General features: G+C 30.7%; 1 protein-coding gene across 2 annotated transcripts in view; it reads right to left on the bottom strand.

Moving 5' to 3' along the window:
- The window catches only part of CSMD3 (CUB and Sushi multiple domains 3), an 857,474-nt gene that overhangs the window by 510,080 nt on the left and 332,613 nt on the right, over positions 1-14,781 (bottom strand). Inside the window, exon 8 of one of the 2 annotated variants that reach the window (XM_070391936.1) lies at positions 6,337-6,414. The exons of the other annotated variant lie outside the window; for it this stretch is intronic. Coding sequence (XP_070248037.1) covers positions 6,337-6,414 — 78 coding nt within the window. The remainder of the gene's footprint in view (positions 1-6,336; positions 6,415-14,781) is intronic. 2 annotated transcript variants of the gene reach the window in all.

Here is a 14,781-nt window from a genome sequence, read left to right as displayed (position 1 = left end):
ATAGATATTTTAATGGAAATATTATAAAACCAGATAGTTCTGAAATATCTGACTGATATTATTTCATAAATTCAATTGTATAAGAAACTGGAGAATAACTTCTATTTTGCTCTTCATGAATTTATCTGCTTGGGTGGTCAACACACAATGCAATATAAAGATGAAGTATTATAGAATTGTACATTTGAAACCTATATAATTTTATTAGCCAACATCAATCCAACAAATTCAATTAATTTTTGTAAAAAGAAAAGAATAGTATCTTTCAGCAGAGATTTCAGAAAAGAAAAAGAATATGTAAACCTTGTAATGGTTCTCATCTTACACAATGGATTAAAATCACTGTGGAGCTTTCTTTAAAGAATAAAGATGCTACTTCTACCTCTAAATACTCTAACATATTTAATCTACGGCAGGACCTGGCATCAATTTCGTTTGTTTTTATTTTGTAATGAACCTCAAAGTGATTCTAATGTAAAGTCAATGTTGAGAACAACTGGATCCCTGCATCATTTAGTTCAGACTAGTCAATGTGCTTAAATTCATTTATCAAATAGCAAGATAATTGTCAGATGATGGCCCAACATTCATGTCTCTAACAATGCTGACATATTTTCAATTAGATATTAAACTTTACTTCTGTATCCTTTATTCTATAAAAAATCACTTGCCTAAATAGCCATAGCCCAACAATACTCTTATTGCTGACTTTATTACATATTCATTGGTCCATGCAAAGCATGTGATATGTATGTTGCCTTGGTCTGCTGACTTCCTATTTAATTCCATTTTATGCATCTTTGGTTTTTTTTATTTTTTTATTTTTTTATTTTGTGTGTGTGTGTGTGTGTGTGTTTGTGTGTGTGTCTATTCTGTTACATTTGTTGATATCACATATAGTGGACAAATTCAAAGGCATTGACCAGTACTTATCTATAGTTTATATTTCCCTCACAGCTTGAAAAATTACCTCTTTGCTTATGACTTTCAATGTATAGTTTTGCCATCTTTTCCAAGTTCCTTTCTTGTTCCTTCAATGACTTACTAAACCAACAAAATTCTTGCCCTAGCCGGTTTGGCTCAGTGGATAGAGTGTCGGCCTGCGGACTGAAGGGTCCCAGGTTCGATTCTGGTCAAGGGCATGTACCTTGGTTGCGGGCACATCCCCAGTAGGGGGTGTGCAGGAGGCAGCTGATTGAAGTTTCTCTCTCACCGATGTTTCTAACTCTCTATCCCTCTCCCTTCCTCTCTGTAAAAAATCAATCAAATATTGTAAATAATAAAATAAAAATTCTTATTGTCATCTCATGTGCATGCTCTAACCAACCTGACCAGGATGCTTTTGTGATTCCATTTTTACTCAGCTCCAATACATCTTATTTGAGGACTGAATTTCCTCAAACAAAGTTTTTATTACTGTTCAATTCTATTATTCTGAATTTCTAGTATATTAATTGTGTTACTCACTGGTCATTAAGACACATCCATAATTCAAGAGCAACAGATTCTTTACCATTCTGCAATTTTACTTGTTATATCCAACAGGTCAGAAGTGTCTCCTAGTGACAAAAGTGGTTAGCCTTGCTTATTCTATGCTTTGTGCTTTTTCCATATCTCCATGTTTTCCCTTTCTTCCACTTTGTCAAAATCCTATTTAGTTTTCAAGACTCATCTCATGTACTACTTTTTACAAAATACAATCTTTCATTTTTTTTTTCAGATTATTCACATCCCTCTTTTTATATATCATGGAAAATGTAGAGTTAATTTTAAAGTTATTTTATCATATTATAAAAGAGTAGTTTCACATTCTTTAGTCATAGGCACACAATAGTATATCCCTGATAAATACAGTTGGAAGACTTATAATTATTTTAATATACCCACAATGCCTAAAAGGATTTAATAACAGTAAATATGTCCTAGTTGTATGATTAATGACTATATCCTTGTATATGATTTTCAATGAGTCAAGTATTTTCTATGGGAAGCACTATCTTTTATATCTTTAAATGGCTTCTATAAAAACTATTATATATGAAATAAGAATAAGCATCTTTCTTTATTGCTAAAAAAATTTTTAGCATGAGATAGAGAAAATAAATTGAATGACTATACTTACCTACTCTATTATATTACAATATATAACATTATATTACAATGTATAAAAGATTATATGTGTTGATAATCTATAAGTACTTTATCAACACATTAGAAATAAAAATAATAATTTTTTCCCATTTCTTTGTCATTATTGCCTCAAAAAGTAAGCCTGGGTTATATAAATTTTTATAATAGCTAAAACACGTACATAGCACTAACTATGCATCAGAAACTATTCTACATCTATTTTATGTGTATCAACTCATTTACTCTTCACAACAATCTTAAGAGTATCTACTAATATTATACACTTCCTTCAGGTGAGAAAACTGAGGCATGGAGAAGTTAGAAATGTTTCAAAGTCATACTGTTAATTAATGCTTTAGTCTAGGTTTAAACCTTAGCAGATTGATTCAAGAAATTTTACTCTTAACTCTTGAGCCCTATATATTGTCTAGAAATCTCACCAGGACAAAACAGCATCTTTTATTAAAACTGAAAACACTTTCTAGACATTTTCTCTTAAAAAGCAAAGCATAGATATTACTTTCACCATTTTCACTTAGTTAATCCCAGATTTTATGATTTTAATTATTTGTCTCTATTTGGGATTGTGCTTTAGAACAATTGTGTTTTTGAACATATCCTATATGGAAATGACTTCCCAATTTAAAATGCAAAGATAACAGGAAACCTTCTGCATGATACATGTATTTAATGTTCATTGATTAAAAACATTTAAAATAAAAATAAAGAAAATGTATAATCATTTATTTATCTGATATTTAGAAATTTATAATTACCCATAGCTAGTGATGCCAAGACATTCAAATGAAATTAGCATTCACTTAATCAGCTGCTTCCACTACATAATGCTATTAAGGTAACTGAACAGAGTGGTCACTTCTAAAAAATATATTTTTATTTATTTCAGAGAGAAAGGGAGAGGGAGAGAGAGAGATAGAAACATCAGTGATGAGAGAGAATCACTGATCAGCTGCCTACTGCACACTCCTTACTGGAGATTGAACCTGCAACCCAGGCATGTATCCTGAGTGAGAAGACTGTGATCTCCTGGCTCATAGGTCAATGCTCAACCATTGAACCACACTGGCTGGGTGGTTGATCACTTTATTTCTTGCAAAATGGTAAGGACATAAGTATTGTTTAAAAGTTGAAATACATGAACAGGGTGCTGCCTGTTGAAAAGAGCATTACTATGAGGCATACCCTTTTGCTCTGATCTTTAAGTGTTTTATTACTATTATCAATATTTCAACATGAGTCCTTTTTCCCCAGACATTTGTAGCAAAAGAAAGGACAAAATTGATAGCATTTAAAAAATTAAATAAATTGACATTTCTTATAACATTGAAGTGTCTTTATTATACGTATTTATAAATTGTTATTTGAGACTGTACTTTATCCATTCACTCTTTTTTACGTCTTTTTATTTTTTATTTTTTTAATTGTTTTATTGCTTAAAGTATTACACATTCACTCTTTTACCTTCTAGCATGGTGCTGCAATGGAGAAGTAGCTCAAATAGAATTGTGGAATGAATGAAAGTACGGATTTGAAGAAGATGAAAAAAAATAAACAAAACGACGCATTATAGGAAGCTCACATTTTCTTTATTATTACACCTGAATATTCTAGAATTTAGTAGAAAATTTGGCAAGATTTCTAGTTCACAAAATCCCACATTTTTAAGTATAAGAACTTGTATATATACTTTTCCTTTCTCAGCAAATGTACTCTTTTTGAAGAAGAATAACAAAGGAGGAATATAGGCTATTTAATTTCATTCACTGAAGTTAAGAAGAAAAATCAGAATTAGCCTTCCAAACAACCAAATGCTCCCCAGAAGGACTATCTGCAGCTTTCTGAACCTCTTATTAATTTGTTTCTTGATAAACTTTACAGGTGCTGTTGTGGAAAGACATGCATTGGCAGTATGTGTAGTTCATGTCCTGCACAATTTTGCTCATTTCTGGCAGTTCCAGTAACAGAATTTATTGTTTTTACAAATACCACAGCTTTACTTTTTTTTTTTTTTTCATTTGAAAGTGTCAGATAAAAATGCCTCCTTTTAAAATTATTTGGTCCCATGTTAAATAAATGATCTCAAAGAAATGAAGCCCCAAATGCTTATTTGATAGCAGATATATAATAATGAAAAAATTGAAATATAATCTTTTTCTTTAAACAGCCATAGAGAATATATTTTTGAAAGTAGTGATTAAGCATTAGATAAAAATTATAGTAAAAATTATAAAATGTAAAATAACGGCTTGTAAATTTTGTGACTTTAAAAATTTGTTTTGATTAAAGTGGGATTATTTATATCCAAAAATAAAAATAAGTAAGTACAAGAGTTTTTCTTCTCACATAAAATTCAATAGAGAAGTACAAAATTTGTTATAAATTTATTAAGTAAATTAACTCTTTTGTTTCATATTAACATTTTTTGGCCTATTAAATTTATTGACAATTTTAAAGCAAATATTCTTTAAAGAATTTTTTTAATTCAGGTCACCCCCATAACCCCCAAATACTGTTATGTCTGTTTCCTTTCTTGATAACCTTCATAACCCATGTACAAAAACAATGAACAAAATATATATGCCTACTAAGGCAATATACCAAGTATACAGAGTTACATACATATTAATGTCTTAATAAATCTAATATATTTTAGTATAAATAATTTGAATTTTCTAGGATATATAAAAGTATAAAGCAGGTAGCATATAAAATAACAGTGTAGCCAAAATGAGGAAAAGGTGAATAGTCATGTCTTACAATTCCACCAATAATTCCAAAATAATTATTTTGGCCAGAAAAAATGTTAGAAATAAAGGTAGTAAAACTATTATTTAACACTGCAAACATTTAACTTTTATTTCCCATTGACATGATGAAATTTGATATGTCAGAATAATTATATCTAACTTGTTTTGTTTATATTTCCTATTATAGGAAAATACCTTACTTTCCAAAATGTATCAAATAATTAATGAAAATACTATCACACTATCATTTTCCTTAAACACTGACATATCAATCTTGAAAACACGATTGAAACCCAAATATGTAACAAAAATCGTAATTATATAGCTAAACACTTTAAAATGAACTGATTAGTGTTTTTCTAACAGATAATCCAATTGATAAAGAATTTCCAACAGATATCTGCCATTTTTGGTTTAGTATTTTCAAATCTAACATAATATAGAAAACACATTTTAAAATTATGACACTTAAAAATGTTTTTATAACATACAGGTTCCAAATTTATTTCTAGATAATTGATGGAACTGCTCAATTTGTGTCACTGTCTGTTATATATAGAAAGCAATAAACATGTAGGTACTTTTTGTTGGAACTATAATCAATGAATATTTAAAGAAATAGTGTCAAATTCATTTTATCAGATGATTTGGAAATAAATAAGAAACAATCCTAAAAAAATAGTCTTGTTAAAATAACACATTATTTATCATAACTAATCTTATTTACTACCAACATGTTATTGTAGAAGTCAGATGATGTTTCATAAATGACTGCTTTCAAAATTTATAATATCTATTTGTATAAACAGCAAGGCAGGGATTTCTACAAACTGCTATTGATTTATACTACAAAAATGCATACCTCTCCTAAAATTTTTATGTTTATGTATAGTAATGTAAATAAATGCACTCATTTAGTGACTCCTAATAAGATTCACGGATGAACATCATAATTAATTCCCAAAAGACTATTGAGTTAAAAGGTTTGGGTATTTAAATTCAAATTAAGTATATATTTTTTCCTTAAATAAGAATTTGTTATTAATGCCTTTCCTTAGAAAAGTAATTTTGTTGAAATTTAGATATGATCAAACAAAAATTCCTACAAGAAACCTCTGATTTGAGAAATTTCACTCCTTTTCTTCTTTTAAATCTCATATCCTGGAATTACAAAACTAGAGTATTATCAACATACTAAATCAAAAGAGTTTATTTACCTTTTGAAATAAGCTGAGCTTGGGAGTGTATCATATTAATCCATTAACTCAATAAACATTTAAATACAGTAAGTTACTGAATAATCATCATGCATGTTATATAGATATTAATGCAGTTAATTTGGTAAATATACAAACTTATAAAACACACACAAACAACACAGACATCACAAACTTCACTCTTGCACTAGATAAAGTAACAAAAAAAGGGGTACACTCACAGATAGAAAACTTGTTGCTGTTGTCTTTCCCTGGAAACAATTTAAATCCTCTAGATTTAAAATCTATGGCCTTTTTCACTATTTAAGAAAACAAACAAAAACATGTATCAGGATATACAATTTTAAAATGAAACTCAAGTTAACAAATTTTGTTAGCATGGATTTATGCAAGTTAAAAAAAAACACTGCTTTCTTAAGCTTAATATAGGGTACCCAGAAGAAAAATTTAGAAAAGAAAAATTAGCAATATAATCACTAAATAGTAAAATACCAAGCAGTAAAGAAGGATTTTTAAGTGTTCTATGGGGAGAATCCTGCATATACGTGTATTTTTTATACTATTCAAGGTTTTTATGAGAGCAAAACATTAATACTTTATCCTAAACCACTTGAATTCTTCAAATTTTATGTATTAAACTGGAAAAATTAAAAGACTGAGACATAAAAGTGGGAAGAATTTAATGAACTTGGTCTTTAAAATAAACTAATGCATTTTTAGGTAATTTAGCCTAACTAAAATGTCGGGACACATTTACTAAATGGCATAACTTGAAAAATTAAAACATACTTTAACATTTCTGCCAATAACCATTTCCTTTCATTGTCATTGGTTTTGACAATATGATTGATATTAGTCCATACTGTTTAAAATTTGTGAAACTGAATTACCACTACTTGGAGTTAATCTAAAATGCCTACCACTCTTTTTCTAAAAACATTTTTTAAAGTATTTTGGATGAAAAAAAAAGAATCATTTCCTTTTAAGTAAAAATTATTTGATTAAAGTTGCTATATCATTTTTAAAATTGATAAACCATAGTTCAGAAGACTATTTAAAGTTTTAATGACACCAAGTAAAATAAAGAAAATCTATTTAATTGAAACCCCACTAATTAAAAGTTATGCAATTTTATCTAACAAGATATTTAAATATCAATCATTTTCTTTTAAAAAAGACAGCATGAGCAAGTATGCAAGGGATATATATAGTTAACTTCCTCAGTTATAACTTAGAATTGTTTACATATTGCTCTTTATGAGGCTTATAGGTAGGAATAATGGGAAAAAAGTAGGCAATTAGGTTTTATTCATGCCATAAATTTGAGAAACGCAAAACTGTTTTTTGTTAGTTTAAAATGACTATTTCACTAATTGCACTTTTTCATTTTACCCAATTATGGATATTTTATTGGTTTTTAACGGTTTATGATTTTTTTCTTGTTAATATTTTCAAAAGTAGAAAGGTAGAGACAGGATCTGATGGGCTCCTGGAATATACAAATAACTATCTATCCATACTACTTTTTTTAAAAGAGGAAAATGATCCCTGGAGCAGTATTTTAAAGAGACCTGATTCTTGCCCTGGCTGGTTTGGCTTCATGGTCAGAGTGTTGGCCCAGGGAACCAAAGGGTCACAGGTTTGATTCCTGGTAAAGGGCAAGTGGTGGCAGGTTCTATCCCCCTGTGTGGGAGGCAACCATCTGATGTTTCTCTTGGATGTCTCTCTCTCCCTCTCCCTCTCTCCCTCCTCCCTCCCTTCTACTCTCTCTAGAAATCAATGGGGGGGGGGGGGGATTTCCTCAAGTGAGGATTTAAAAAAGAGAGAGAGACCTGATTCTTAGCAAATATTAGTTGTGTGGTTTCAGACAAAAATCTGCCTTTTTACCTTGATTTCTTTCTTTCTTTCTTTCTTTCTTTCTTTCTTTCTTTCTTTCTTTCTTTCTTTCTTTCTTTCTTTCTTTCTTCCTCTTTCTTTCTTTCTTTCTTTCTTTCTTTCTTTCTTTCTTTCTTTCTTTCTTTCTTTCTTTCTTTTGTTTTTGTTCATCTTCACCCACTAATATTTTTCCAATTGATTTTTTAGAGAGACTAGGAGGGAGGGAAGAAGGGTGGGAAAAAGGGATGGAGGGGGGAAAGAGGGAGGGAGGGAGGGAGGGACACTAATTGGTAGCCTCCTGCAAGCACCCCAACAGACCAATCTCCAACCAGGCTGGATAAAACCAACCATATACCTGCCCCTGACAGACCCTTTGGTGCACGGGGACTCATACTCTAACCACTGAGCACGCAGGCCAGAGCTTGGTTTCTTCTCTTAAAAATAAGAAGCTATGATCAGAGGACTGCTCAGTCTCTTTACAGTTTTGAGATTATTTATGACCCTTTGTTTATAGTGTAAAAATGACTACAACTCTCTCAAGTTGTGCTTTTAGTTGTAACTCTCTTCCTCACACCCACCCTTATGGTGAGCTAAAGTTTAGTTCTACTGGAGTTTTCAACTGCTCTAAATTGTGTTTCTGCCATTTGTGAATGTCCTAGCTGTCTTAAAATTCCTTTTAACAAAATTTGCATTTTGTAGTTTGAAGCATAATTGTCGTTTCTGCCAATTCAAAAATGTATTATAAGTAGGAATTCTACCTCTACTTTTTTCTTCATTTTAAGATTTAAGTATTACAAATGAGTCTAAAGATTTCATGGTAGTTTCAACACAAATCTGTGACTCTTAAAAAAAAATTTTAAAAAAGATTGTAATCCCACAGAAGAAAAGTCCATATGGTCAAAGAGCTCAGCTGGATAATACTGTTACTAGGAATAAGAGATGTTGAACACTACAAAAGCTGTGTGTGTGTGTGTGTAGGAAGGGTACGTTTCTGTGATGTACTTACGTCTAAACTTGAATATTTGGTTGGGTGAGGTTAGGGACACCTAGCTAAGAAGGTGTCACCTCGGTCCAAAAAGTTTGAAATAGGACTTATATGTTTTCTTTATAAAGTATTTGTCAATTTAAATTGAAAAGAAAAATCAATATTTTTGAAAGTAAAAATTATAAATATTGTAATACAAATGCAGAAGATGGAAGGCCAAGAGAATATCTATTGTAAGAGACAATAAGGAGTAAATTGAAAATAACAAAGTTTAAATTCACAAAAATTTTAAATGTTAAATGATATATCCATACTTAGGATGCTTTTATAATTTCAATAGAACACATATATAAAAAGGATGAATATTTCAATTACCAATTGCAAGACCCTGCTCTAAGTCATGTATCAATGAAATGTTAAATCTGAAGTGTATGCTATAAAAATGTAAATTCTATTGTGTATTACACAGCATATACATTAAATATTGACATGTGATCAAGCAATTAGGGCTTCTATAAATCCTATTAAACATAAAATTAAAATGACATTTTTAATAGTTGTATTTCAATAATAAGCATTTACAATTTATTTTATCATAAAGATAAATTAAAGTATGCTGTGGTCTTTTATGTTTCAATTTCTTCCAGTATACCGTGTTTACATTTTTAAAAATTAAATATATTGAGGAGACACAGGTTAATAAGATCAGATAAGTTTTAAGTGTACATTTTTATGAATGTGATCTGTGTCTTGCATTGTGGGCCCATCACCCAAAGTCAAATCATCTTCCATCACCACATATTTGGAAAAACTTTTGAAACAAGGGAATGGTATTGTACATGTGAGGTACTTGCACGGGTGTATGATTGAATAAATAAATGCAATAGTGTAAATTCTGGCTCATTTAACAAAGGCATTTTTTTGGGAAAGAATTTTCTTTACTAACCATGAATTAGGAAGGGAGGAACTGATAAAGAATGTTCAAGGTGAAGCATTTTTATATTCACAGCTATTTTTAAAACCATAGAAACTATGTATGTTCTAATAATTATTTAATAAAATTCATTAAATGCAAGACAGACATGCACAAGCCTCCACTTCCTTTGTTTTCTTGTTTTCAAATGCTAAGCATTTTTGTTTATTGTATTCACTGCTTGTTAGGTTTGACATGATTTTTTTAGCATAATAGAAATATTTTATAATGTGGGGAAAGGTCTGGCAGACCTTTATTTATTATGGCATTATTTAGTAAATGTTATCAGAACATCCCCAACCCCTTTCATTTCCTACTTAGATGATATTCTAACACAAATAAAGAGAAATAGAATGCAATATTCATTTTATTACCTTAACTTTTCAAATTTATAGTATTTATTTTTACAATAACTTATCTTGCAAGTGGCAATAGCTGCATTACAAATGTGTGATTAAATCAGATCATAACTTTTCTGAAAAATAATTTTTTTAGAAAGTGGTTTGTATCTTGTCCTTTTTGGTTGTTGTTTAACTTTTCAAATGGACAATAATACCTTTCTCTCCCACTGCATTTGATATCATGAAAGCTGGATAAATAATCCCTACTTGTTATTTTGAATTAATTATTATTTTATGTTTATATTTATACTCAATAAACTATAGTGACATAATGATTTTTAGTTTTCATCTTAGTTATTAAAACTAATGTGTATTTGAATTTGTAAATATGGCACATGTCACTACTGACAAATTTGTTTAAATTGGTAACAAGAAATGTAATATATTACTGACTCACTAACTAGTAATTCCAACATAGGTCAGTATAATGTTAAAACCCATTGCGTTATTTGTGGCATTTCCGCCACTGGATTAAGAGTTGGAAGACCTGTGTTCTAGTTACATAATACACAGGGTACACTGTTTAATTTTTCTGTTTTATTTAAGAGATTCTTTCATTTACCACTAAGTATTCAGGTGTAGAATTTGAACCAAAGGAAGAAGGAAAGACAAATATAATCAGAATTCTCAATTCTATATCAAAGTTTAAAATGTGTTTAGCAATTACAAAAGTATGTGACTGTGTTAGGAGGATAAGTTTTCATCATTTTTTTTTTTTTAAATAAATGGTAGATCCCTGTTATGGGCTTAAAAACATTACAATTTAACACTTTTTCTTATATCCTATACTGCCAAAACAAAACAATTCTTTTGCTTTGTTTTTTTTTTCTTATTAACGTGGCTTATATTTATTAATATCAATTGCATTAGAAATTTTAAAAGCACATTTTAAGGTGTTATTTCTAAATAAATTAATAAATAATAAACTCATTTCATGTTAAATTTTTATTTAAAAATCATTATTCAAAATGAAAAAACTGTATGACATCCAAACTTCTATCTGCTTCCACATACAATATGCCGCATTATATTAGACAAGGCTTTCTTCATATGCTTCAACCAAAACAGTTCTTTAGAACACATTTGTCATGGAGGCTACTATTTGGTCACTGCTTCCCTATTATCCTTAGAAGAAGAAAGATCAAGAAACTATACGGACACAGAGTAAAAGCTAGCTAGTATTCCTGTGGTGATTTCTTTACCATCCTTCACACAAAGTTTATTACTCTACACAAATTTCTGATAAACTGATATTTGCTTTATAATTCTTTCAACAAATACCAGCCATCATTTGTTGAGAAAAGTAGCGGTACAACTAATGCTCAAAAGCACTAAAAAAATTAAATTTTACAAACTTACACGTTAGAGATATGCAAGATCCAAAATTTTCTCAAATTTAAATTTTGCTAAATTTAGCAAGAAATGATGTGCATTCAACTTTATAATTATTTAAAATGTAATAAAGTCTCTTTTTAAAAAAAATCACTAGAGAAAAGTAATATGGTTCATATACTCCAATATTTTCTTAAGTCCTAACCTCTATTTATGCTAAAGTTCTGATTTGTGGCTAGCATTTATTCTTGCTATATAATGTATAAATATAAAATGTAAATATAAAATTTATGCGATGCACGATTTTTAGTTGAAAAAAATCACAATTATATATTCTAGCATTATGCTTAAATTCTACAATAAATTCTAGGAATCAGTAAATAGCAAGAGTTCAGTAAATGTTATTTTTATTATTGCTATTATCAGTTACAATTTTAAGATATAGTTAGTTTCTGAGGCCTTTCCAATTGGTTGTGTAATATACACAACTTTTTTCAATTATTTTGTGTTGTCTTTTTCACTGTGTAGAAACTTTCCCTGGATTTCTAACTTGATTATATATTTTTATTGATCTCAGAGAGGAAGCAAGAGGGAGAGAGATAGAAACATCAATGATGAGAGAGAAGCATTTGAGTGGCTTCCTCCTGCATACTCCCTACTGAGGATGGAGCCCACAACCCTGGCAAGTGCCCTGACCAGAGATGGAACTGTGACCTCCTGGTTCATAGGTCGATGCTCAACCACTGAGCTACCATGGCCTGGCATAAATTTTATTTTGTATATAAAATTAGAAATCTCCCAAATCCATTGGTCAAAATAGTAATTTTGTATGAATATAAAGAAACGGCCTTAAATTATACTTATATTAGGTTTTGTGAACATATGCATTTAGCATATTTTTAGGTATTCGTGTAACAGGCCTATTTCCACTTTTATAAAAGAAGGTTATGAAGTTACCTGGTCTCAAAGTTTGTGTGTAGTCAGCCCAGAGCCTAAATCTTTGGAATCTTATTTTTTGACCACTTTAGACTAAAAAGAATTTTTTTGCTTGGAAAACTAAACAAAGTGGTGAGTTTTAAAAGACATCACATTTTATAAAATCAAATTGTTAATTTTTACAAATGGAGATTGAATTGGTTTTGTTACTTTTTATTTAAGAGAAAGTGGATGGAATAAATAACTGTTTGAAAAATTACACAACTAATATTTAAATGAATACAGTGGGTCCTTGACTTAACGAGTGTCCCGACTAACGAGTTTTTTGAGATACCAGCTGTCTCTCAGCCAATTTTTTGCATTGAGTTGACAGAGTAATTTGAGTTAACGAGCTCCTTAACGAGCTCGGTCTCGGAACAAATTAAACTCGTAAGTCAAGGCCCCACTGTACTCTAAAATTTTTATAGAGGCTTTTTTCCTCCCAGAAATGAAACAAATTCAGGAATCCTTCATTCTTATGTAGATACCAGCAGATGTACCTGCAATACTTGGCGTAAAAGGTCTTGCAGTTATGGTGTGTTGTAAAATGTCGGGAAGAAAAATGTGGGGGCTTTATATTCTCTTTGTGAATTCTTATAATGAGCAAATAAAATGTCTACATAGCAAGAGTTACCACTGATAGATTCACAGACACTTTTAACACTTTTGAAGACTGTCTGAGACTTTTAATCTAATTGTTTTAATTCTCACTTTCTCACAGTTTCAAATAAACGTTTTTATTATCTTTAGTCCTCCAGTTAAATATGAAGGTCCCCCTCCATTCACTTCTGTAGGCCCTTTTTTTATTTTGATACGTCATATTCTTTTGAACAGAAATGGTTTTGTTTGCTTTATCATTTCTATGTATGTTTTTTTACAAGTCACTTTTACCAAAGATAATTTCACTATAAAACGTAACATGAAAAATGACTAACGTTTTTTGGGGGGATACTTAGTATGTCCCTTGTTTTCACATGGATGCCTTAAGAGAATTCTGAAGATTAGGCAAAAGTCCTCATATTATCTCTGCAACCAAAACACACCTAAATGCCTAATTTTAAAAATTCTTACTACAAATAAATGAAGTAATTGTATGTCACATACTTCTTTTACACTCAAAGTCAGAGACTACATATGTACACTAGAATGCTTTCTAGCACAACAAATGCTTTCTAGGAAACAAACCACCATGTTAGGATGATGAGTACTGGCCACCTATAATCTTACTTGAAAATAATCTTTTGAAGATTATAAGAATGGTTATAGGTAAACAGTTCCACTGTTTCAAGTTCTTCACTAGAAGTCTTCTATCATTACCTGGATTCTATTTAAAACAAGTGTAGATGGCTCTCATAGCTGTATTTGATGCAGGGATATACTGCTAAATTCATGGCTACTGAAGACAGCAAGGCATGTGTCTTAACCCATCTATTTTCTATGTTGCCCATATTCCTTTCTAGACCTATTCTCCTCCTTGTTCTTTGTACAGCAGGTGGTATGAATAGACTACATCCTGCTACGGAAAAAGTGACACTGCACTAGCAGCACTGGCATCACCTGGGGGCTTATTAGAAACAGGGACAATCAAACCCCCCACCCCCTAGGCCTACTGACTTAGACTTTATGGCTTAACAAGATCCCCAGGTGATTCTTATTAATACTTAAGTTTGTGAAGCACTAGACTCTATCAACAGACTCCCTTATCCCTTGGGGAATTCTAGCAGGAGATGGAGAGTGGGAAGATGTAAGATTATTTCACTGTGTCCCTCATCATTACATTGACAGGTATTGACTAGGACCCTTCACGGAAGGTAATGAGTCCTCTCAAGCCAGAAAAAAAAAAAAATATATATACATATATCTTTGTCCAACATCACTCTCCTTTCATCCCAGTGGGTTGGGAATGATAACAGCCTGGCTGCTACTGCTCTAGGTTATAGCATGATCCCTTGTGATTCCTTTACATCCATTCATTTAGAAATAATCCTCTTGTAAGTAAACCCTCCTTGAAGTAACTCTTGTTCCACTGTGTCCAAAGGGACTCTGATGGATATACTAGTACCACTGTTACATGGAAATCATTAGAGACTTGAATTTTTAGGAACTATATTAAACAACATCTCTT

Source organism: Myotis yumanensis, unplaced genomic scaffold (genome assembly GCF_028538775.1).
Source record: "Myotis yumanensis isolate MYYU_CA2020_CCGP unplaced genomic scaffold, mMyoYum1.0.hap1 SCAF_15, whole genome shotgun sequence".
Taxonomy (NCBI): domain Eukaryota; kingdom Metazoa; phylum Chordata; class Mammalia; order Chiroptera; family Vespertilionidae; genus Myotis; species Myotis yumanensis.
This window is presented reverse-complemented; position numbering and strand designations above follow the sequence as displayed.